The sequence below is a fragment of the Glycine max genome, chromosome 1 (assembly GCF_000004515.6).
Source record: "Glycine max cultivar Williams 82 chromosome 1, Glycine_max_v4.0, whole genome shotgun sequence".
Taxonomy (NCBI): domain Eukaryota; kingdom Viridiplantae; phylum Streptophyta; class Magnoliopsida; order Fabales; family Fabaceae; genus Glycine; species Glycine max.
Window position 1 is genome coordinate 56,666,318 of NC_016088.4, and position 24,390 is coordinate 56,690,707.

General features: G+C 31.5%; 3 protein-coding genes across 4 annotated transcripts; 1 reads left to right on the forward strand and 2 right to left on the reverse strand.

The window, feature by feature from the left end:
- Window positions 1–1,458: 1,458 nt before the first annotated feature.
- LOC100778061 (zinc finger CCCH domain-containing protein 55) lies at window positions 1,459–6,696 on the reverse strand. Its single transcript, XM_003517472.5, has 9 exons — window positions 5,541–6,696; window positions 5,252–5,431; window positions 3,916–4,095; window positions 3,734–3,834; window positions 2,671–2,925; window positions 2,432–2,588; window positions 2,078–2,273; window positions 1,913–1,969; window positions 1,459–1,784 (listed from the first exon to the last, which is right to left on the reverse strand). The coding sequence occupies exons 1-7, from the start codon at window positions 6,428–6,430 to the stop codon at window positions 2,096–2,098; spliced, it is 1,941 nt and encodes a 646-aa protein (XP_003517520.1). The 5' UTR covers window positions 6,431–6,696; the 3' UTR covers window positions 1,459–1,784; window positions 1,913–1,969; window positions 2,078–2,095.
- Window positions 6,697–12,533: 5,837 nt separating this feature from the next.
- LOC100778595 (RNA-binding protein Y14) lies at window positions 12,534–15,250 on the reverse strand. Its single transcript, XM_003517473.5, has 4 exons — window positions 14,842–15,250; window positions 14,610–14,746; window positions 13,393–13,544; window positions 12,534–12,861 (listed from the first exon to the last, which is right to left on the reverse strand). Exons 1-4 carry the CDS (start codon window positions 15,098–15,100, stop codon window positions 12,816–12,818), a joined length of 594 nt encoding a protein of 197 aa, XP_003517521.1. The 5' UTR covers window positions 15,101–15,250; the 3' UTR covers window positions 12,534–12,815.
- Window positions 15,251–17,178: 1,928 nt separating this feature from the next.
- On the forward strand, window positions 17,179–19,995 carry LOC100779132 (porphobilinogen deaminase, chloroplastic-like). Of its 2 annotated transcripts, none has more exons than NR_182662.1 (5): window positions 17,179–17,459; window positions 17,592–18,002; window positions 18,757–18,963; window positions 19,245–19,422; window positions 19,522–19,995. NR_182662.1 is itself a non-coding variant. In NM_001253959.3 (5 exons), exons 1-5 carry the CDS (start codon window positions 17,293–17,295, stop codon window positions 19,632–19,634), a joined length of 1,071 nt encoding a protein of 356 aa, NP_001240888.1. In that variant the 5' UTR covers window positions 17,179–17,292; the 3' UTR covers window positions 19,635–19,995. The 2 variants fall into 2 exon arrangements, 1 of the variants encoding a protein (NP_001240888.1); NM_001253959.3 differs by having other exon boundaries at window positions 17,597–18,002.
- Window positions 19,996–24,390: the final 4,395 nt, after the last annotated feature.

Sequence of the window (24,390 nt, forward strand, 5' to 3'; positions counted from 1 at the left end):
AAATAACATTATTGGTGAAATGATGAACTTTTTATTTCTCGATAAGCTAAATGCTGAACTTTATTACACGTATTATTTGTTATAAGTAATAATTTAATGGTCATATATGTTTATAACGTTTTATTAGAAAATACCTAAATAGCACTGTACACAAACAAATATTTTTTAGTTCAAGTAGAGTAAATAGAAAAAAAAAAGTATGGAGAGGATTTCAACTCCTTAACAAAAGAAAGACCTAAAAATTTTAAGTTGTGAATAGGTAAGACGATATATCTTGACAAAAGAAAAAATGGTACAGTAAAAGAGACATGATAGGGTATAGTTGAAAATAACAAAATTTAAATGGCAACCCAACATTTCAAACGAGTGAGAACATTCGCATTTGTATGTAGTTTTATTCGGTATTTGACTTGATTCGGATTAGTCAAAGTCTAATATAACTTTTGAAAACTGAAAATTTAAGGGGGAAAAAACAATACATTTCAAATGTGATTTGGGTCTAGCTATTAATATTTTATCAATTGTACGATGTGACTTCCAAAGGAATCAAGAACAAAATCATCACTTTTGTAGCAGTTAGTTTTCATGTGGGTTATTTCCCTTTTATTTTCTCTACTGCACCAGAAAAAAAATAATCAAAATGATGATGATTAGCCCAATAAGCTAAGCAGTAAAATAAAAGGGTTGCAGAGGCTTTTAGAAAAGCTGCAATGCAAAATGAGCAGTGCGTAGAAAGTAGCATAATTTAAGGGTATGCGAGCGAGGAGAGGACAAACAGGCTCTGCCATCCATAAAACTGAATGAATGACTCAGAAACAGAAGCAAACGTTTCAATGAGTTTGATGGCGAAAGGAGTGTAAACGTAATGTAATGCCCTCTCACTATGCACAATTTTTTGTTCAATGTCAGTCATCACCATGTGACAACACATCCCCACCTCACATGTGGGCCTTCCAATCCACAATACCAGACAAACCTCATTTTTGTTTCCATTTGCAACTTCTCTCTTTCTTTACTTAATTTCATAACTCATCTACAATGAACCGGGACTTTCTACTAACTCTATCAAAAGGTTAACTAACTCACACTATCTTCATTGCTGAATATGGTTGGTTTTAGTGGAATATGTCTTCTGTTATTGTTCTAATTTGAAATGAATTGACTTCAAATAAATTGTAATTTCTATGGTATAAATGTGTAATATTATCAACAAAGAAACTTGGTTTAAATATTGCATAGTAGTACAATTGAATCAAACCAGACAATGGCCCCTTCTGGTCAATATGATTTAAAGAAATGAAAGCGACTAACAGCAGTTGTTAAATCTTGTACATAGTTAGGCAGATTAGCTAGCTACCATTACTGGTATGCAATAACCAATAATGAAAATTGCGGTCAGGGGCACAGGTATCACTCCTCCCAAACCGGGGAAAAAAAAAACATAGCAGCAGTAGAAAATAGCAACTAAATGGTAGACCAAGTTTTATACATTAAGCTAGAGTAAAACAACAGTAACTTGTTCTGCCTCAGTCTGGTGAAACATATATATCTATAGATATTTATGTTGAGGGGAATGGGAGTACAACAGAAAAGGAAAGGAAGAAAAGAAAACTAGTCTTATAAACTAATGTCTGTCCAAGTATGCAACTTGTATCGCCTGCTGTTAGTAGTATGTATTGATGATGGTGATGATCTCGTTTGATTCTTCTCTAGAGGATCTAATCTTCTGATCTAGGTGTATTTGGCTATACATCTAGAAGATTCTTCTATAAGCTTCTATAAATCTGCAAAGAAACAAACCAGAGCAACAAAAGAAAAATCATTTACCAGACCATAAGCAAATCCTGAGGAGATTTTTACTAGTAAAGAACAAACCATTTTTCCAAGTTAGAGAGGGAAAACAAAAACTTACCCTAATAAAAATTATCCCCAGCTGGCCACTTCTATTCTTATTACCTACAATTCAAATCTTGAGGCACAAAATAGAGCCAAAGAAAAGTGTATCAACTTGTTAGAAGAAGTCTATCCACATTTATTATGCAAGGAAGAGTGACATTCAGAGAGCAATTAGCAGTACCTTGAATTGTAAACAAAACTAATGGGAGGCCACATCACTAGAAGAGGTTGTCGGTTCTAGCTTGTCCTGAGAAGATGAGCTAGCTGAAAATACAGCACTCTCATTGACCTCTGCCAATGTAGAGAAGTCAGCATGATAACCTCCAGCTGCTTTTGTTGGTGAAGCAAAGAGACTATCAGGAAGGGCCTGCCCCACACTTCTCCAGGGCCAAGAAAGCATCATGAAAGAACACAATATCAGAAAATTTGAAATGAATTGCACATATCCTCAACGAGGGCAGATTAACATGAGGACCGCCCCCAAAATGCTGCAGTACAATAGAAATAAGATCTGAAACAAAATCAATGCCCATACCTATTACTAAGATCTACGCCTTCGGCATTTCCACTCTCCATTAAATTCCTGCTCTCAGAATCATCAATGTGAGCTGGATCAACTTCTTTCTGTAGCTGCTGCTGCTGCTCAGATGCAATACCTAAAGAATTGGTAGAAGTGAAGCTGCCACTGTAGCCTGCCATGAAAAGCGACAATAATGTAAACTGTCTAACCCTGTTCATTAGAATTATATCATAGGCTACCATCAATTCACTAACCTGTAATATCTCCTTTAATGCTATCAGGAGAAAGACCTGCATCGTTAATATGACTATGAAGTTGATGGGGCAAAACCAAAGGAGTACCCACTGAAAGACTGCGTTGGTGATGGTGAATGGGATTATTCTTGAAGTCTGGAAGCTGTAGATTCTTCAGCCTTCTTTCTTGAAGTTCAAGGACTTGCTGCAATTCAGCCTGCTCCTCAATTTTTCTTCTCAATAAGATATCATGTGGATTATACAACATCCTTGCCCCTGCATAAAATAAAGTTGGTGAGAATAAAATGAAATGAACATAAGAGACTCCTTTGCAAGTATCAGCGTATACATACACTGTTCTAGAAAGTTTGGTGGATTCAGGAAAGGGCACATACATAGCAACTCTTTTTAAGTACATCCCTCTCTAGAAACCAAGTAAAATAAAAATCTCTTAGAATTTGGACTAAGGACCTAACTTACAGAATCAGCTTGTAAGGTGAGGGTTGCCCAAGCCTTATAAGAACTGCATTGGTCATATCTCTAGTTGATGTAGGATTTCAACAATCCCTCTCACACCTAGGACTGAACATCTGAAGTGTGGACAAATTTGAGTGGCCCAATAACCCCCCCCCCCCCCCCCCCCTTTCACTCCTAGGAATAGATATCTAGAGAATACACAAATACAAGAAACCCCATTAACTGATCTAGAAGAAGCTCTAATACAACCTTAGAATTTTGGCTTGGGGAACAACTCAACCCCACAAATTAGTTTGTAAGGTGAGGACTACCTAAGCCTTATAAAGACTAAATTGGCCATATCTCTAGTCAATGTGGGATTTCAACTCACATCCTCACATCTAAAGACAAGACATCTAGAGCATAGACAAATAGAGTGACCCAATAATAGATTTATGATAGACTCTAATACCATCTTAGAATTTGGGCTATAGAGCCTAACTCCACCCCACAAAACCAACTGAAAAGGTGAAGATTGCCCAAGCCTTATAAGAACTGCACTGGCCATATGGCCCCTATCTGAGTTGATGTAGGATCTCAACAATGTCAATATGAGAAATTTGATTACCAAGATGGAAATCATAAGGTTCTTTAGAGCCAAAGCCAGAGGGGCTTAAACATGGTGAAAGATCTCCCCTCTCTAATTGCTGTTGTTGCTGTTGTTGTCTCCTGCATAATAAATTAGTCACAATAGTATTAGTTTAGGAATAGTAAGATACAGAAACCAATTAAAACATGATGCATACTTACTTGTCAGGGACTTTTCCCTTCTCCTTGTAGGGCTTGACAAGTACACGTGAATCACAGATAAAATGAGGATTCCCTTTGGATAATATGAGTCTCACTGTCTCTGGGTAGACAAAGGTAACAAACCCAAACATTCGCTTTTGCTGATATGGAATTCTCACATCTTGTACAGGTCCAAATTTGCTTCAAAGGAACAAAAGTAGCTATTCAGTAAAATCCCTTAATTTGAATTCCAATGTATGTGTACATCAATATGTAAACACGCTATAAGAACAACTATATCATTCCCAAAATAGAATCTAGACTAAATCTTAAGTTTGCTTCAAAAAAAGTCATCGTTTACTCGTTTAGACCTTGGGATGGTGTGCACCATCAGGTGTATATTATTCAGTATTCACAAAATCATATAAAACAACTACATAACAGTAGATCATGACGACAAACATTTATATCAATGTCATGTTTATGAAAAGCACTTCTCAAGCTTTCTTTCAAACCCAGAATGATATATTACAATCTTACCAATTATGAGAGATATATCTCACATATTGAAACTAAAATTTTAATTTAATCATTAAAACAGGAATTACTTTATGTATAGCATCGTAACACATGGAGTACACCAACCAAAGATGTAGATTTATAATTTCAAGAATACATACTAATTAATAATCAGCATGTTTGAAATTATTTAGGGATTGACCATTGATATAGATTTTTCCTTTGACAAACCAATAGTCATTGGTAAGCTGAAAAACTGCACAACTATGTTGATTGAGACATGCACACCATCATAGTGGTACTGATCATGACTCATGAGAAGTGATCACTATAAGCTATGAACTTAATTATTTGCCATGCTTCTTAACTAGAGAAACCAAGTCGTTTTATTTTTAAGGGAAAACACATATTGAAGTGATACCTGAAAATATGGGATTAACCCAGTCTCCTCATGGGAGACATACATCATGCTCTGCAAAGTTTATCGCCTATAAAAGACAAACTCTAAATGTTACACATAAAACATGACTTAGAAGTGAAATTCTAAATTCAGTAACATCATGACCAATGATTACTGAGTTTAAATTGGGCACTCTAGATTGCTGAAGGGCCAGGCCAGCAAAAGACTGTTAATCCCCTAGCACACTCAAATCAACCAAGTATCACAAATTTTACCCGAGTTAGGAGTTAAAAACAATATCAACGGTAATACAAATTTACCTCCTTTGGGGGATTCCAACAAAAATCATACAAAGGAGCACAAGCAAAAATATTTAAAGTATGTGCAACAATTGAGACCTGACACCGAATTCACACATTTGTTTATAGCGTATAATACCTGAAGTACTCGGAAACATCTTCATCTTTGAATGTACTTTCGGCAGGAAAGGTCAGATAAATCTGTCGCGAAGCAGAGTTGGGTTTTTCGCCGGAAATTGCGGCTAGGAAGTCATTCCTTTCTGGCCTATCCCAGCCAAAGTTATAGAATTCTTCCCCCATCATGAAGGCTGCTGCAGCCCTGAAAAGCAACACAAGAATGTACAACAGTAAAACATCACCTTACAGCTAGAAATGTAAAACAAAATAATCAAGACCAGAGAGAGGTTTCCTTCCATGCTGTACTAAACCTTTGGGACTCCTGCATCAAAAACTCATAGTACTTCTCGCGGGCGGCCGCAGAAGGTCCAGAGGCTATTCTTTGAAGCTGGGGGGCCTTGAACCTAACAAACTCCTCACGCTGTTCCATCCCCTCAAGCTTACTGGGAGAGCCAACAATGGCATCCAGTGAATCAGTAAAAGCACCATGAAGAAACTTACAATTGGTGCCATTTTTACAAAACCCTCTGGCAAAGTAAAGGCATGGCTTGTATCCAAGTCCAGGGGCTGCTTCATCACACCCAAAACCAACGTCACTGGCGGAGTAGCTCCTTCTGTGCAAATGTGAGTCCCCAGAGTGCCAATTTTGAGCCCCAACGCCCAATTCGAGTCGCGGATCGACCAAATCTTCGTTCTTAGAGGAGTCATTGAGGAAGGGAAAGTACTCATTCACTTGCTGCTCGTCAACAAAATCACAATCACCGTTGACACGGGGTGAGAGGGCTCGGATGTTGTCGTAAGAGAGTAAAGGAGTGGACTTTGGACTAATGGGGTTGTTGTTTGGGAAGTTCCAGGCATGAGAGTGAGAGGAAGGTGAAGCCGGGTTTCTAGTGAAGTCAAAACCATTGGTGGGTCCTCCTCTTGAAAATGGGTTCGAGGAAGTACCAGTGAGTCTTGCTATGGGGTTAAGTGGAGAAGGAGGAAATTGCGAAGGAGACGAAGGGGTCGAGAGAGTGAGACCCAAGTGGCTCTTAACCCTCAGTACGAGAGTTTGTAGCACAGTGTCGGGACTACAAGCAACACGAATAAGTTCAGATTCTTCCAGGTTCATGAGAAGGTAACCCATGATTTTTGAAGCATTTTCAGGATCAAAGTTTTTAATCTTGGAGAGAACCACATTTGTGGCTTCGCATGAACCCATCAGAAAACTTGAAGAGAGAGAGAGAGAGAGAAATGGTTAGAGGGTTGGTGGTGAGTGACAGTGAAGAAGATGTTTGTCTGTAGCAGTGGCAGTGGCAGTAGCACTAGGTTTTGGAGTCTAAGCTTATGTTGAACAAACAACAGACTCACTCTCTCTCACGCACACACTCTCAGTCTCTTTCTCTCTCCTATCTTGGGAGGGTGAGAGCGGTAGATTTCTCAGATCCACAACAAGAATGGATGGATAATCGTCAACAACATAAGTTACAGTGTGCCTCCAGGTTTTCCTAGAAAAAGCAAAAAACAAAACAAAACAACTTTTTCATTTATTTATTAAAAAAATTACTTCTAATAAATGTATTTATGGAATGTTCTGCAAAATATGGAAATGTCTATAAAAACTTTACACTGTTTCAAGTATTTAAATATTTCTGTCAAAATAAATAATTTAAATATGTATACCTTTTTGTAAATAAAAAGAAAACGAGAAAATAAAGAAATTTATCATTTAACAGTAATTTAGTTAACCTAAATGTGGATTTGATTTAGTTCAATTTAGAGAGTAAATTATAACTTTAGCCGTTTTTAAGAAAAATATATTTTTTAAAATAATTATTTTCGTAAAAATTATTACCAAACACAAACTAAAAAAGATATTTCATGATTTCTTTTAAACTTGACAGGAGTTAGAACTTTAAAATAATAACTAAATCTTATTTTGAAAACACTCAATCATCTAATCTAAGAACATAACTAATTGATATATAAAATAAATTAACAGTCTCTGCAATATAAAGATTCTAAATTTAACCTGACAAAAATTAGTATTTAAATTTTATCAGATTCATTATTTATAACTTGTATAACGTCATATTTATAGGGAAGATTAAAATTCTCAAATATAAAACTTATGATTATGCGTCACTAGTCCCCAAATAACTTTGCAACCATTTTCCTTTTCCAATAAATAGGTGTTGATTTATTAATAGTAGAGTTATACTGTAATTTTTTTTTCTCATCAAATATTTTTTAAGTTATTATACTTTTGTTTTTTCTTATTTTTTTTTTGGTGTTTACCTATCTAAAGTAAAAATAAAATAAAAATGCAACCATTTTTTTTATTTTTTTGGATATTTTTTTGTCAAATCTGTCGATTTTTTTCTTTTTTTAAATGAATTTTTTTATAATATATTTGATTTAAAATTAATGAAATTTTGGCAAATTTTATGGTATAAGGTTTAACAAATTAATAAATTTTGTAGATTTTTATTAGTAATTTTTTTAATATAATTTGGTTTACAAAATAAAAAATATATATATAAATTTTTAATAAAATAACATAATAAACATCATAAAAATCGATCTAAAACAAACCGTAAAATATTTGATTCGGATAATGTTTTAATAAAAACCAAATTAAACCACACTACAAACATTTCTAAGTTTTAATTGTTGAATTTTCATATTTAATTTCAGTATTTTATTAAACTTTATTAAAAACATGTTTTTAATTTTTCATCACATATAATATAATATAATATTGATATAGTTTCTTAAGTGACACACACGTTGTTCATTATTTTTTTGAAACGTCTCAATGCATTATTGTAGGTACTATTTTGAATTAAAAATTAAATATAAAAAAAGGTTTTTAGAAGAAAATCAAAATAGAGAAGTTAATCTCTATTTCTTCGTTCGTGCGCATCACTCCGTGTGAAGGGCTCTCATTCCTGTCCAAGAACTGTGTCTCTCTCGACTTCTTTGCTGATGTTTGCTGTGTTTCCACAATTGATACCTGATTTTGTGAAAAATATGTTATGAGAGAATAAAATTTTTAATAAAATACATGAACTAAATTTTTGCCGATGTAAAACTTTAGGAACTTAAAATAAGAAAAAATTATAAAAACTAAAAAGATATTTTCTCTAAAGTTGTTTAAGCTACAACCTATCAACATGTAATAGCTAATCATGACACCGTACTAAAATAAAATGCTTACTCATTATAACCCCCTTTTCTTTTGTTTTCTGGGTACATAATTTTTTTCTATTTGTTAGGCTGAAGTAATGGCCCACATTTTAGCTCCCGCGTATTTTTTTCTTTAATATTATCAATGATTCTTCCGCAAAAAAAAATAATTGTAGGATAATTGCTTGTAGTTAAGACAAGCTTTAATCTTATTATTACACAGATTCGTCCTGATATCATATCCTTTATTATTTAAAGGATTATATATCTTGTAACATTTTTTTCGAAAAAACTTTAAGGACAAAAACATAATTTTGTGTGTATAAAAAATCTTCACTATTCTTGAAAATTTACTGATTAAAAACGTATAATATGGATTTTTTTAATTAAAACAGCACAAAACATTTATATTAATATGGGACCTTTATTTTTTGGAACAATTTTGCTTGATTTACGAAAATATTGCTTGGTTGTCACTAAAATGTGAAATTCAATTAATTCCCTTTTATCAATTTCAATCTTCACCAGATTATTCGCCCTTTCAAATTTTAAAATCTCTCACAAATTAGTTGCATCTCATTGTCTCCCTGTAAAAATAGAAACCTCAAAGCCTCTTTCGTAAAGGAAGTGAGGAACTGAATCTAGAGAGTCAATTAAAAAAAGAAGCCCTACACAGTCATCGACCCAATTAGAAATTTTTTCAAGGTAAGACAAATAGTGTGTTTTAAGGTAATAAACTTTTTATAAATTATTAATCATTTTCTTAATGCATAACATTTTTTTAACAGATGTAGGCTACTAATACATTCCATACGCATAATTGATTGATTTGTTTCCTGATTTCAAAATTTAGTTGCAACAATCATTTATGTTTTCAACACGTTTTTCAACATTTTCCCAATAGATAGACATTGGTGACCCCTTTACATTTTTTTTTCAAACATACTAGCTTAATACCCCTTTCCCAATAGAACAACATTTTCCCCTTGAGTGTAATCTAGAATTTCTATAATATAATATTTTTAATATATATTTTAATTATTCAAAATAAAATTCACTCAACTACAGACTTAGAAATATCATTTTTTATGACTAAGATATGTTTTATTTTAGTTTTTAACGTTAAATGTTGATTTATGTATAAAAAATAATAATACATGTTAATGAGAAGAAATCTCAAAATCTCAAGTAATATAACTATTTTTTTTAATTTGTAAAAATGATGTTCATATAATTTGAATTAATATACTTGTGTTATCAATTTCAATGGACAAATTAAGAAAATTACATTGGTGATTACTTTAATTAATATAATTGTATACTTATCTTTAATTAAAATGGAAAATTTATTTATATTTTCATGGTAAATAGTTTTGAAAATGTATTTGACTAAATAAATCTCATAAAAGTTCTCTTAAAATAAATTTGGTGTTGTTAATTAATTTAAATCAAAATATACAATATTGTTATCAATTAGGTCTAAATGTTTAAATTATGATTTATTACCGTGATTAAATATTTATAATTAATTAAGTATATTAATTTCTATAATTATGCATCATTTATATTTTGTGATAAAACATTTATGGGATACATTTTCCTAAAATAAATCTCCAAGAATTTTCTTGGACTATTGTGATATAGATATCTTAGATAAATATTTAATGGGAAATGTTAATATTCTTGGTGTCAACGACGGATCCATTCATGTTTGACTTTGGTCAAATGCACTCCTTCATTTTTCATAGGTGACATGTATTTATCTTCAAATTTTATAGGACATCCTAATTTTATATGTTTATGTTTGAACCCATTAACCTATTTTTATGTGAGAATAAATAAATACATCCCGTTATTTTAATAAAATCTTAATTTATTTATCTTAAAATTTTGTATTTTGTATCTCTTATTTTTATGAACTTGGACCCACTACCTCATTTTTATGTGTTAAATTTATTTTTAAGTAAATTGCCTGCATTGATCCCAGGTCTTAGTCTGCCACTGGTTGGTCTGCAATATCATTCAACACCACAAATTTTGGACTAAAAACTCATTGGTTCTTTTATTTTTTATATTTTTTTTTTCACAAATACTATTTCTGGCACTCTCTCAAAGAATTTCCTTATAATTGATTAAAATTTATTAGAAATCCTTAAATGAGAAGCAAGTTAAAAAAAAATGGCGATGTTCAATAACAGAGAGTGTTAGAAAGAATATCATGCCATTTTTTTAAAAAAATTTTTAATTTAAGGATATTATTATATTCTCATTTAATTTAAAAATATATATATATTTTCTCCCTCTATCCCATCTGTTTTCCATGGTTCTCTCTTATAGATATGGAAAAATATTTTATTTTTAAAGTTAAATGATAAAATACAACAATACACTCAAATTTAATTTTAAAAAACAAAAGAGTCGTCAATGATTTTTTAGTCCAATTTTTTTTTTTTTGGTATTGAATGCTTATAGACACCAATTAAGATGGATATTAGCATTTTCCATATTTAATTTATCAATTAATCTACAATAGAATACAAAATTAGCATGAAAATTAGTGTTTAACATACATTTAGACTCTTTAAAAAATGATAAATTTATATTTGGTATTAATTTTTTATTTTGACTTTATGAAATATACTAATTAGCATAGAACCCATGCATTATACGGATATTAAATTTTATTTTATAATTTATGTTTTTTATATTGTTATGAATTTGTAAGATATTATAATTACTTTAATCAAATATTTATCACACATAACATTTTAGTGAATCTAATAAATGAAAATATCTAAGAATTTTCCAAATTACTTTTACTATATAATTATCAATAATTACTCAGAAAAAAGTTGAAATTTTATTTTAATAGAAATATATAAAACACAAATGCTTTCATGAAAATGAGAAATTCTACTACTTTAATTTAAACAATAAGATTTTTTATTTAATTTATCTTATATTACATTTTAGAGAATCTAATAAATGAAAATATCTAATAATTATTATATGATTTTTACAATAATTAATATAATTATCATACAACGGATCATATTTATCCTTTTTTAAGCAAAATCAATTTAATAATGTGCTTATAGAATAAAATTAGAAATAATACGTCTTAATATTTATACCTTTTTAGACCATGTCATATTTAATTAGTTAGTTTATAAAAAAATGATTATTCTTATCATTCAACAAACTCATATGACAAAATATTTTTTTATAAGCATGTTAATTACTATAATTGAGATATATAAATATAGTAGTCTGTTTTCATGAATTAAAAAATCAATAAAATTTAGGGAGAAAAAAGAATATACCATGTGATATTTGTCTACACGACAAAACTTACTTTAATTATATATTTGATGATTGATATACACATAAGTTATCATATCATACATTCAATTGATTTAATCATATTCTTTTTTCATAAAATATTAAATATAATTAGCTCAATTAAATCTAATTAACCAGTGCATAAAGAAGTTTGTTGGTCTTAAATGCAAGCAAATTTTGAATTTTTTTTTATAAAAGTACAAAATTAAGAAGCACAACGGCGACTCCGATAGAACAGTCACCAACATTAGTAATTACGGCGGTGATCATTTTTTAATTTATTTATTTCCTTTAATTTGTTGAAAAATTATTAAATTTTTAAATATTTCTAATAATCTTAACAAATTTTGTTTGCATAAAATAACTTAATTTTTCTTAAATAATTTTCACAAATATTTGAAGTATAAATTCTCTAATTTTCTATTTGAGGAGTTACAAATTAATAAATACTAACCTTTGAGGAGTTACCAAGCGCACAAAACAAGTCATCCACAGGTTGGTTCAATTAAGAGGTATGCATCACACGCTATGCTATAAACTAAACGACAAAGATCCACCAATGTCACCAAACACAAATATTGGTGTTGCATATCGCATTTAACTTTATTGAGCCTTTACACGTAACAAATACCAATACCCATGTAAATGCACAGACGGGTAAATAAAAAGATGAGGTAAAGATGCATACATTGAAAGTAAAAAAGATTTATAACAAAACAGAAAGAAAGGAAGAGACACTAAGGCACACTTTAACATGCAACAGAAACAAGCTTCAAACGAAAGGCGATCCTACGTTCCTCAACATAATACCATTACATGTAAGAAAAAGCATGTCCAAAACACATTACTACAATGAAACAATAGTATGTTAAATACCATACACCATAATAAACTAGCTAAAAGTTTATACCATTCAACAAAGGATGTATTAGATGAGAATTGTCAGCATCAAATATGTATTTTGCCTGACGGAAGCACAAGTATCAGAAAAATCCTCCACAGCTATAGCAATAGAAACCAAGCCGCTCACTTACGGGTTCACACACATCAACACAAACATTTACTCACTACACATGTCAATATCTCCTCCGGGGGCTCCTGGAACGCCGTTCACGAGGTGGTCTGCAAAATGATAAAGTTTAAAACATTCATATGCTAAACAATGAAAATTTGGAATGCAAATCTAGAAAACCATAACCGTGCGACTAAGTTCTAGATAGTCAAAGTTCTGATCCGTTGTTTTAAAAATATTTCAAAGTTCACAACAGCCAACAGGGTGTTCACACAAGGGGAAGAAACTCAGCACTAGTATGAGTATCTACGTAACACAACTAAAAAGAGGAGCTTATAATAAACAAGTTGAAAATTGGAATACAAGTTGTTTTAAACTTGTCCAGAGTCCAGGAAAATACACCTTTTTTTTTCATTTTTTCAATCCATTAGCCAAGGAGAAATTATATAACTTCTGTTAAACCTAAGCAACAAAGGAGTAATATATTATATGCCTTACAAACTTTTAAGGGAGTTCATATTGGCTAAAATAAATTACACAATAGGAAATACCAAACAAAATAACACTCACACCAACACTGCATCTGCATGGAACTTTAATGTTGAAAAAAAAACAAAATCATTAAACATGTATAAACATACCTAGCATTCTTTCTTCTGACTGACTCGTTAATAGGTCCACTGCTGAAGGCCCAGTCAACATAAATGGTTTGGGTAAGAAGCTCAGATCCATTCAAATTCTCTATTGCATTTCGAGCTTCCTCAGCACGCTCATATTCAATCAACGCATAACCCTAAAATAAAAATAGTCATCAGTCCATAAACCAAATTTTTCATGTGATTGAGTTGCTAATAGAAAAATGTGGTAAACAAGGTTAGAGGAAGAAGGATAACAAATCTGCCAAATTAATCAGTACATAAAAGCACAAATGGCAGAAAATCTTGCTAAACAGGAATAAACCCAGCTTATGATTTACAAATAGACTATAAAAAGAGATTTATCCTCTTTAATAAAATGAACTAGTTGAACAAAGGGACGGAGGCAAACAAGAGTACGATATAATAGAAACAGTGAAGAAATGACAATAACCTAAACATGGTTGTAAAAAATTGTATCTTTCTTCCTTGAGATTCTTTCAAACTCAAGACACCAAGACAGTATTAATTTTATACTTGCAGCAGCAGCATCAATTTGAAAAAGAGAAAAAAAAAGTAATGGAAGACAGCCAATTCCAAATCATTTTCTATCAAAGTAAAACACATCAACAACCCAATGATCCTACAGAGAATCAGTTTTGGGCCAATAGTATGAAACACAAGTATAAAATTAATACTGTGTTGATGTCTTGTGTATGAAAGAATGTAATGGAGGACAGCCAATTCCAAATCCTTTTTCTATCAATGAAAAACAGATCAACAACCATTTGTTCCCACAGAATATCAGTTTTGGGCCAACAATTAACCACCAAGTGAAACAAAATTCATGGCAGGAGTCGTCAAATTAAAAGCCCAAGTAGAAGAAAAATCACATCAAAGGTCAAATCATCAAAATGGACCAGCAATACAGGACATTATTGACAATACAATGCCAGATACAAAACAATGGCCACCGTGTAGATCAAACATTATTTATCATTTCCCACTTAGGTTATAACCATACATATATTTATCATGAGGTTAAAATAAAATTATAGAAAAAAATCGGTGTTAGTTGAAAGACAGTCATATTTAAGTCAAATTACGATTAAATTCCTTCCTCCATAATGAAGTACGTTGAAAAATGAATATCCAATGAATTATCCTAATGACTATGTAGCTCAATTGCAGCAAGGGAAAATAAAAGAGGAATTAAGAGTTACTTTGACAAAACCAGTGCGGCGATCAAGATTCAAATGCAGGTTCTTAATCTCTCCATATTCACCAAAGGCGTTTTGCAAATCGTCTTCTTGCGCTTCCTCGTGCACGCCGGTGACCAGAATGATCCATCCTTCAATGGCTGGAGCGAGGGAAATAAAATCGAAATAATTATAAAATAAAATAAAAAGACAAAACCCTAACCCTAAGAGGGAGGAGGGCAAAGGGATTACTAACATCTTTGAGGGCCAGGGCCGCCCTCGGTGGTGAGAGAGTCGAAGTCGGAGCCGGAGAGGCGAGTGTCGCGGTTGGCGTCGGTGTCCTGCCGGAATCCGCGACCCTTGGTCTTTTTGGGGGCGGCGGCGGCGGTGATGGCGGATTTGAGCTTAGGTTGAGGCGGAGAAGCGTCGGCGTCGGGGGCGCCGTCCTCGTCCATCAAGTCATCGTCCTCAGGCTCGAAATCCAAGGCTTCACCGTCAGCTGCGCTTCCTTGCATCTCTGCCTCTCTCTGCTTCTCAACACACGAAACTAACACAGGGTCAGGGTATAATTGAATTTCGATATTAGTTCACGCTTAGTGTGTGAAAGAGAACGTGAGAGAGAACCCTTTTATGTTGTGATTTATCGCTTGCTCGTTTGGGGTTTTTCTAGGGCAGACTATTATCTATTGTTTTTTAAATACTGTATTTCCTATATTTATCTCTTCTAATTTTACCTTTAAATTTTAAGCTGTGTTTTTACTTCTTTTATTTATAAATAATAATAAATAAAAGAGAAAGAATAAAAAATATTATAATCATTAGATGTCCTACAAAAATAAAAAGCATAACATTTTACATGGACAACCTAACACATTCATAAAAAAGCATTTTTCATTGGGTTCATCACTGTAACAAGTTTAGATTTAGGTATAAATATTTATCCATAAAAAGTTATAAAAAAAAAGTATAAGTTATTAAAATTAGATCCGCCTTACTCGAAAACAAATTAACCTTTGTCATGTGTTAAAAAATTATTTTGTTTTATGTTAGTTTTGGAAAGACTATCATGCACAACGACAGTTTTATTTTAAATATTTAACAGGGTTATTTATTAAAAAATTGGACAAAGAATTATTGATTAAATTTTAAAAAATTGTCAGTTAATCCACATGTGTTTGTGAATGATATGTTAATAAATTCATGTTTTTGCTTTATATTTCCAAACAAAACAAAAATTGCTTGCACGTATAAGAATATACGATGGGTATAATTGGAATTTCATGTGAAGTTGTTTGAACTTGTTTTAGTATATTTTAACAGAGAAATAGAAATATGTAAGAAGCAAAACACAGAGACGTACTTCTACCGTGTTTATCCAAATCTATAAGTAAATAATTGTTTTTTAGGACTTGTTTGGAGGTATTTTTTAGTTATGAATTTCAGATAATTTGAAAACAACTCATTTTTAGTTTTAGTTTCAATTTTTTAAAATCGGATTTTAAATTTTGGTTAGTTTTAGTTTTTCTCTAATCTTTATTTCAAGATAGACTTGTTTTAAAATTCTCATATCATATTAAAATTCTTTTAAGAGTGTTTTTTTTTTTTTTAATGATTGCAACATTAATAACAATGTCAATATCGATGATGGTGATAATAGTATCAATGGTGATGATATCATTGGTGGGGATATCAATGACGATGATAATAATAACATAGATTGTATTGGTAACAATAATAGTAGTGTGATGTTAAAAGGTGATGACGGTTATAACAATGATGAAGATAGTAGTGTCTATCAAAATGGTGACGATATAATGAAACTGATACAATGTTACTTGTGACAATGAGAAAGATCGACATTAAATATAAAGAGAGTATATTATTTTTAAACTAAAAATCAAAATTATAGATCCTCTTCTCTTCAAATTTAAAAACAAGATAAATTTATTTTGAAATTGAATAAAATAAATTCCAACTCCATTTTTGTCAAATATATTTTATTTTAAAAATTATATTTTAAAATAAATAAATTAAAACTCGCAACCACTCCTATTGCAGGTCATTTTCTTATTTAAAAATCACTAAGAGTCGCTCAAATTCATTTTATTTCTAATTTTGACTTTATTTGTTTTTTTTTTTTAAAAGAGGGGATCAAACTCTTTTGTTTTTTCTAGGTTGGATCAAATTCTTCTTATATCAATAAGGAATGTGAAAATATAAAATTCAAATCAATAGATATTATAATAAAATAATTCTACTATAATTATTTTACAAGTTTTTATAGCATGACTTTATTATATTTTTCACTAATACGAAAATATTTAAATCGAAAAAAATAATGTATTACTCTACCCATCATTCCAAAAACAGTAGTTAAAACCCAGTAACTAATTTTTTAATAAAAAATTAGAACAAAATATATTAATAATATTAAATACGATACTTTTAATTTTTTTTTCCTTTAACCAGTGTGTTAGACTTAGAGGCAGTTGGCACATGGAGTATTGTATAGCCACCACACCATAGGCGAATTAAAATAATAATGCGTGTAATTTCCGAAAAGAAAAGAAAAGAAAATGATTAATCCGTATGAACTTTATCTTGTTGGACATATCATATCAGACTCCATCCATCAGCAGACAGAAGCGAAGCGAAACGGGGTTGCCTCAACAATTCGCTGTTGTTGTTCTCTTCTCTTCTCTTTGACATGAATACTCTTTCTTCCACGCTCCATGGCGGGTGGCTTCCCCGCTCAGCTTCGAAAACCAAAACCGCATCTCTCTCCAAATGCCATCGCATTTGGGTCACCAAAGCTTCTGTTGCCGTTGAGCAACAAACTAAGGTCGCTCTCATCAGAATTGGTACCAGAGGAAGGTATTCTTTTCCCCCCATTTTTTCTTCTCATCTGTTTGGCTTGTGCATTTTTGGTTTAACAAAACAAAACAAACATTCTCAGATTCCCACCATCATCAAAATTGTTTTTTTTTTTTTTTCTTTCATGTGTAGAGCAGTCCACTAGCTCTAGCACAAGCATATGAGACCAGAGACAAACTCATGGCATCACACCCTGACTTAGCCGAAGAGGGGGCTATTGAGATTGTGATTATAAAGACAACAGGGGACAAAATCCTCACACAACCACTTGCAGACATAGGTGGGAAGGGCTTGTTCACCAAAGAAATAGATGAGGCACTCTTGAACAGCGAAATCGACATCGCTGTCCATTCGATGAAGGATGTTCCTACTTACTTGCCTGATAAAACAATTCTGCCATGTAACCTTCCGCGAGAGGATGTCAGAGATGCATTTATATCCTTGACTGCAGCTTCCTTAGCTGATCTTCCCCCTGCAAGTGTTATTGGTACTGCTTCGTTAAGACGAAAGTCACAGATCCTCCACAGATATCCATCTCTTAATGTAAGTCATCTTTTTTACTCATCAGCTTGAAAATCACAAATTATTGTTTCCTACACTTTGTCTTACTAAATTAGCTCTAGCAAGTAGCAAATGACTTTAATGGACATCCCCTGTATAAGATTTCTAATTTCCTTTTCTGGCTGCAAGCTGCTGTTACCAAAGTTGTCATATAATGTAAAAAAAATAGACAAGATTATTGACAAATGGTCACATTAGCATTGTGTGTGGTGAAACCTAATACATATATCAGATTTTTAAAATGCTTCTGAAAGCATGTAAGAGGGACTTGTATCGCTTCATATCATAATATGTATTTTGTAGCTGATGTCAGCTATGAATCGCCATCAAATAGCTTAACGTAATATTCTAATCATTTGTGGATGGTTGAATTCGGTAGATGATCATTAGTATGCCCATGTAACATGTTAACACCTTGGTGACATGGACTAACAATTATGGTTGTGACTATGAAGTAAAGACAATATGTTATCCTTGTGGTCTTTACTCTAGGGTTATGAGCATTCTCGGTGTATTCTTTAAGATTTAGCTTTCTTAGAAAGTTATAGTCTTTATTCCGTTGCAGTTTCAAATGGACAGTTTTTATTTTATTTTTTCCTTGTGGTAGCTGGTTGTTGTCTTTCTTGAAGCATTTTTTTTTCTCTGTCCATGTTGTTTGACTACTCTTTGCTACTTCATTTGTGAAATTTTTATATTCTAGACCACTGATAAATTGTTCTGGAATTTTATTTCTCAGGTGCAGGAAAATTTCCGTGGCAATGTCCAAACAAGGTTAAGAAAACTCAATGAGGGGGTTGTCCAAGCTACACTATTAGCATTAGCTGGACTCAAACGCTTAAGTATGACAGAAAATGTGACTTCAATCCTATCAATAGATGATATGCTTCCAGCTGTTGCCCAAGGTGCCATTGGAATTGCCTGTAGAAGTGATGACGATAAAATGGTAAGTGATTAAATATAGTGCACAATCTTGGCAGACTTGCTGTTATTTTTAGGTGCAAGGGAAGTTAATCATGCCATGTAGGATCTAATGTGTGTGTACATTGTTAAATACCTACTTGCAACAAATTCCTACTCAAACCAGAAAGAAGATTGGTTTATATTTGGAATCTGAAACATTTCAAATTAATTGCATAATATTACAATTTTACATTGCATCTTACATTCTTTACTCATTTTAGATTCTTGATATTTTTCAACTTTTTGGTTGAGTGGTTTCTGTAGGCAGAATACATTGATTCACTTAATCATGAAGAAACAAGGCTAGCAGTTGTCTGTGAAAGGGCCTTTCTTCAGACTTTGGATGGGTCTTGCCGCACTCCTATTGCAGGGTATGCTTGTAGAAACGAAGATGGCAATTGTTTGTTTAGAGGATTAGTTGCTTCCCCTGATGGAACCAGAGGTACGAGCATCTTTTTATAGATTTATGTTATTTGACTTTGGTTTCTAATCCTTCACAAGTAACTTTTCTCTAAGCTTTCATGCATTTCCCTCTGTGCAGTGCTAGAGACATCCAGGGTTGGTCCATATGCTGTTGAAGATATGATTGAGATGGGTAAGGATGCTGGCAAGGAGCTTCTGTCTCGGGCTGGACCTAACTTCTTCAGTAGTTAGCAGCAGATGATTAAAGTGTGATCAGGTACACACAGGTTTCATGGTCAGCTTTCGGCTATTGCTTCCTAAGTTAATTCATTCTTTGACCTGTTGTAACTTTAGAGTAGATTAAATGTTCAATTGAGTTTGGGAAAGTGGACCTCTCATTAGGGTCAAATTGTTGTATTTTGAGGATATTAGAATGCCAATTTTTTAGGTAGTTTGTATAATTACCACGATAGTGGACTTTTGAGATTTCACGCTAAATACACCTGGGTGTTTCTCAAATTCTCTTATTATTTATATTACCTTGTTGTTGCACGGTTAATATTTGCAAGCTCCTTTTGAAATAGTTAATACAGAGTGAAATATATTTTGAGAACACACCCCCTAAGGAAAAATCGTAGGTTTTTGACCTTGAGTTGATTTACAGTCTACTTTGCCGTGAGTTAATGTGGATGCATGCTTTTGTTTTGATTGAAGAGAAGAGGGAAGCCTGGAGAACATATTTGGATGTTAAGAAAAATACCAAGCGCACATTATGCTTACTCTCATATTTCACACATATGTGGTAGAATAAAAATATAGTAAGTGCGCAGCTGAAATTATATGGTGAAAAACTGAAGAAGTTTAAGGTGAAGTCGTGTACCTGCCACTGATGGAATGTTGAAATCGGAACCTTGTTAGTTATTATGTGGAACGCCTAATGGTTAAATCTTAATTGGACGGATGCATGTTTTGTCTTGGTGCTGAAATTTCCTCTTGCTGTGAGCAATGATTTGGTATTGGGCTGTCCCACTAGAATAACTTTCAAGTGTTTGCTTATCACACAGTGTCATAGTAACTTAATTTATAACCTCTGCTGAAAGAACCGGCATTTCAGCTGTGAGAAGCGAGAACAGCATTCAATGCTTGTTGGGTTCTTACGCTGGGCGTATGGTGATGGGATTAAATGTGCTGTTCAATCTATCCTCCCCTTTTTACTCTTCACACTTTTTTTTTTTAAATACTCAAACTACTCTGCCTTCTCCCTCCCACGCCTCCCACGGTCATTCTCCCTTCTCATTTTTCTATCTATTTTCTTCTCTTTAAAGCCACCTTGATCTTTTTTGTATGTCATTGATTTGATGGAAATTAATTTCTATTGTATAAGCACACAAAGAAAATTAGTTTTTCTTGTGTTTCTTGTTAGGATACACTGCAGAAACAACACAAATTAGCTTCTATAAAAGGCATTTTCGTTAAACAAAAATTACAAAACAGGTGGTAGGAAGAGTAAAAGGAGACTGCGGATACCAGCCACATACAGGATCAATCTCAAGCAGTGATGGATTGCAAATAGAAGGAACTAGAAACCAAAAATCAATGAAGTATGCGATAAACAGAATAATGAAAGCAAAATCTCGATAGAGCAAGAATATAGTTTCCTTTTCCTTCCAAGTAACTCACCTAATTTTCTTTTGTCGTCCTTTTTAGCATGAAAAGTTATTTGAATTTGATTTGATCTTGTTTTTTTGGGTGAATGAATTCGATTTGATTTTGCAACAACTTTTACATTGACTTTATTTTTATTAAAAAATGTAAAACAATTCGTGTAGGTCCTTCTGTCTCCGACCAGTTAACAACGTAAAGTATAGGATGGACTGTTCGGTATTTGATAATATTTTGCTATCTTTTATTAGCATGATGCTAATTAGATATTACTATTAAAAATTGAAGCCAAACATATTTTAAAATAAAAATTTTATGTGCAACGCACAATTCGATAACTTATAATTATGATATTCATTGTTGTATTTGTTCCAACCTATTGTTTGATTAGGTACTCTTTGGATCATCACAGTTTTATTTTTAGTAAAATATATCTCGATGGATTGAGGAGAAAATGTGTTTATAAATAATTCATGCTCTCGATCCTTAAATGATATAAGACTTTATGATTATGGAAACAATATTCATACAAGTTAATACTAAAGGTTGTGGAGTCAAGGAATTAATTTACTTTAAAATATTTCTTAAGTGTGAACAGACATGAACATTTCATAAGTGTTTAATTTTCTTTAATTTATCAAAAACTATGTTTGTAAATTCTACAAATTTGAATTTGTAAAATTTAGATAAAAGTAATTTAAAAAGTAAATTGGTTTATGAAAAGTAGCAATGTTGTTTAGACTTTAGATAGTTTTTGATAAAACTAGTATTAAGCGAACAAGTATAATAGATATTGTAAATTTTATTAAATAGTTGTTAAAGATGAAAAAGGATAAAAATGTGAAAATGTTGAATGATCTAGAAAATTTCAACGCAAAGGCAACAAATATTCGTATCCAATTTCTATTTTAATGAGAATCACTTTTACGATTTTTTGCCAAACACAATTATATGGAAAGGCGGGTGTTAAAGATTCTTGTACCCATGCCTATCCTTATCAAATTTTGTAAGCAACTATTCACTACCTTACACATTAAGCAAGCAAGCAATTATTTGTTTCTTAAATTAAACGTTAAACAGGCAAATTACTATATTCATCATGAATAAATTTTGCGGGTGTTCAATTCTGAGAAGCTGTTGCTGGAAAAAGCTGATTGGCTGCTTCATTTCCATAAGTTGATGACTCATTGATTGTTGCTACCAATCTTGTAGAGGTGCAAGTGAAATTCCTCCACTTTTTGTTAGTAGCTGGGTTTTGTTGGTGACAGGGGAGTTTGGAGGAAACTGAAGGAAAAACAAAAGGTTTTCTTGTTTGCAAATAGGGATGACAATAATTTATATCCATGCGTAAAAATTATCTGCGGATTAAAATGGATAGTTTTAATGCTACTCACGTATTGGGGTGGATTTTGTCCCTAATTTTATATTTTATTTTGACTTGACCATGAATGAAATCATCCACATTTTTTTTTAAAAAAATCAAAAAATAAAACCACCAAACCACCATTTTAGATCAATTTTAACCGATTCTTGATGTACCGAAGCACATTTTACCCTAAATTTATTCATATATTATAAGATATAATTTTTTTCAAATAAAATCTTAAAATTAAAGCAAATTAAATACTCATTTGTTCAAATTTTTAAAAAAAATATATTTTTTAATTATCAAGATATTCTTTTTTTTTTTGAATTTTTTTATACATACATAGTTATTATAATTTTAAAAAAATAATATTTCAATTGAAAAAAAATGTTAACATATAAGTTCAAACAAAATCCTGAAAACATAAAGAAAAAGAAGAGACTTCAATCAATATGAAAGAATCAGGCATTTTGAAAACATGAAAAAGAAAGAAATAGAAAATTGCTGTCCACAAGTTTGAGATTCTGATGCAACCCTCTATTGGAGGAATCAAACTCTAGCATTCTTTTTCCAGTGGAATCTAAGTCAGTCTTGTCGTGTAGTATAAGCTCCCATATGATATCACCAAATGGTATTTTATTGTGATTGAGATCGATAACGAGTCTGTGATGATCAACCAGCAAGTTTTCTTTTATAAGAAGTTCTTAAAAGATTATTATTCTTATAATAAATTGAACAAATCATGCTATTATTATTTTTTTGATTTTTTTTCATAATTAAAATATTCAAGGAAAACTTTGTTCTTAGTTCATTTAACTTTCCTTTCTAGATACACGTAGAGAGGAAATTTACTTTTTTTTTTTTAATTTTTAGAATATGATTTTAATAAATTTAATCACTGAATTATGTAATATTATTTTAACGATCATATATATATATATATATATATATATATATATATATTAAAATTTTTAAAAATCAAGTATTTATAAATATATAATTGATCATAAAACCTATATTTATTTAAATTTAAAAATATATTATGTTAAAATAAAATTAATTAATTAAATAGTAAATATTTTTGATTGTATAAAATTTATAAATTTGATTTGTTTAAAGAAACTTTTTAATTTAACAGTTGAAAATTTCAATTAAAAATGATTAAATAGAATGATTTTAATAATTATATTATATATGAATGAACAAGAAGTTAAAGCATAATTAATTATCATTATCGTTATTAATCTCATACTTTATTGTCATTCAATATAATAAATTGTGAAATAAATTTGTGAAACTTTTTTTTAATGTCGTTTTGGATGATGTGACTTTCATCGTATTTTCTTGCAGTTTTTAGTCTTGTTTCTTTATTTTTTTTTTCCCGATTATTTCACCAAAATAAATATAAATCATTCACTTGTGAGTGAATGATATTGTTTTCAATGTCATTTTCTTCCGCGAGTTGCTTCAAAAGAAAATTGGAGGTATCTGAGCTCAGCTTCCACGTTTGATAACTTTATATTGATGGAGTCCAAAGGTAGATCGAATATGAGACCAATTATAGGGTTAGGCATCTGTGATCTGACGGGACCATCTAATGGAAACGCAACCACTGATCACAATATTCATAAAGTAGCCGCAGCATCATACCAACTTTGGCCCTTAACAATGCTACTATGCTTCACAATGATGCACGTAAACGAAGATAATCATAAAAATATACTAGTAAAATCGTGGCACAAAGTTCTTGAAAAAATAATTGTTTTATTTGCCAATGGGTGTCTCAGGAACGTTAAGGAACCCGACATATACAAAAACAAAGTAAAATGATATTCTTTCTTTCAAAATAATCATTAATATCTTCCATATATATTGGTTACAAAAGTATCCTTAAATCAGTTTCGTTGATCAAACTCTAAAAATAAATAGATTGTGAGTATATATATGAGTTCAAATTTTCATAATTTATTCTGCTTGCTT

Coding starts and splice junctions, on each gene's coding strand:
- LOC100778595 (XM_003517473.5), bottom strand. CDS start 15,100: ATGCAAGGAAGCGCAGCTGACGGTGAAGCCTTGGATTTCGAGCCTGAG. Junction 14,747..14,841: donor CGGCCCTGGCCCTCAAAGAT/GTTAGTAATCCC, acceptor CCCTCGCTCCAG/CCATTGAAGGATGGATCATT. Junction 13,545..14,609: donor GCCGCACTGGTTTTGTCAAA/GTAACTCTTAAT, acceptor TTTTTATTTTAG/GGTTATGCGTTGATTGAATA.
- LOC100779132 (NM_001253959.3), top strand. CDS start 17,293: ATGAATACTCTTTCTTCCACGCTCCATGGCGGGTGGCTTCCCCGCTCA. Junction 18,003..18,756: donor ACAGATATCCATCTCTTAAT/GTAAGTCATCTT, acceptor TTTATTTCTCAG/GTGCAGGAAAATTTCCGTGG. Junction 18,964..19,244: donor GAAGTGATGACGATAAAATG/GTAAGTGATTAA, acceptor TGGTTTCTGTAG/GCAGAATACATTGATTCACT.
- LOC100778061 (XM_003517472.5), bottom strand. CDS start 6,430: ATGGGTTCATGCGAAGCCACAAATGTGGTTCTCTCCAAGATTAAAAAC. Junction 5,432..5,540: donor TTGATGCAGGAGTCCCAAAG/GTTTAGTACAGC, acceptor GTTGCTTTTCAG/GGCTGCAGCAGCCTTCATGA. Junction 4,096..5,251: donor GATGTTTCCGAGTACTTCAG/GTATTATACGCT, acceptor GTTCCTTTGAAG/CAAATTTGGACCTGTACAAG.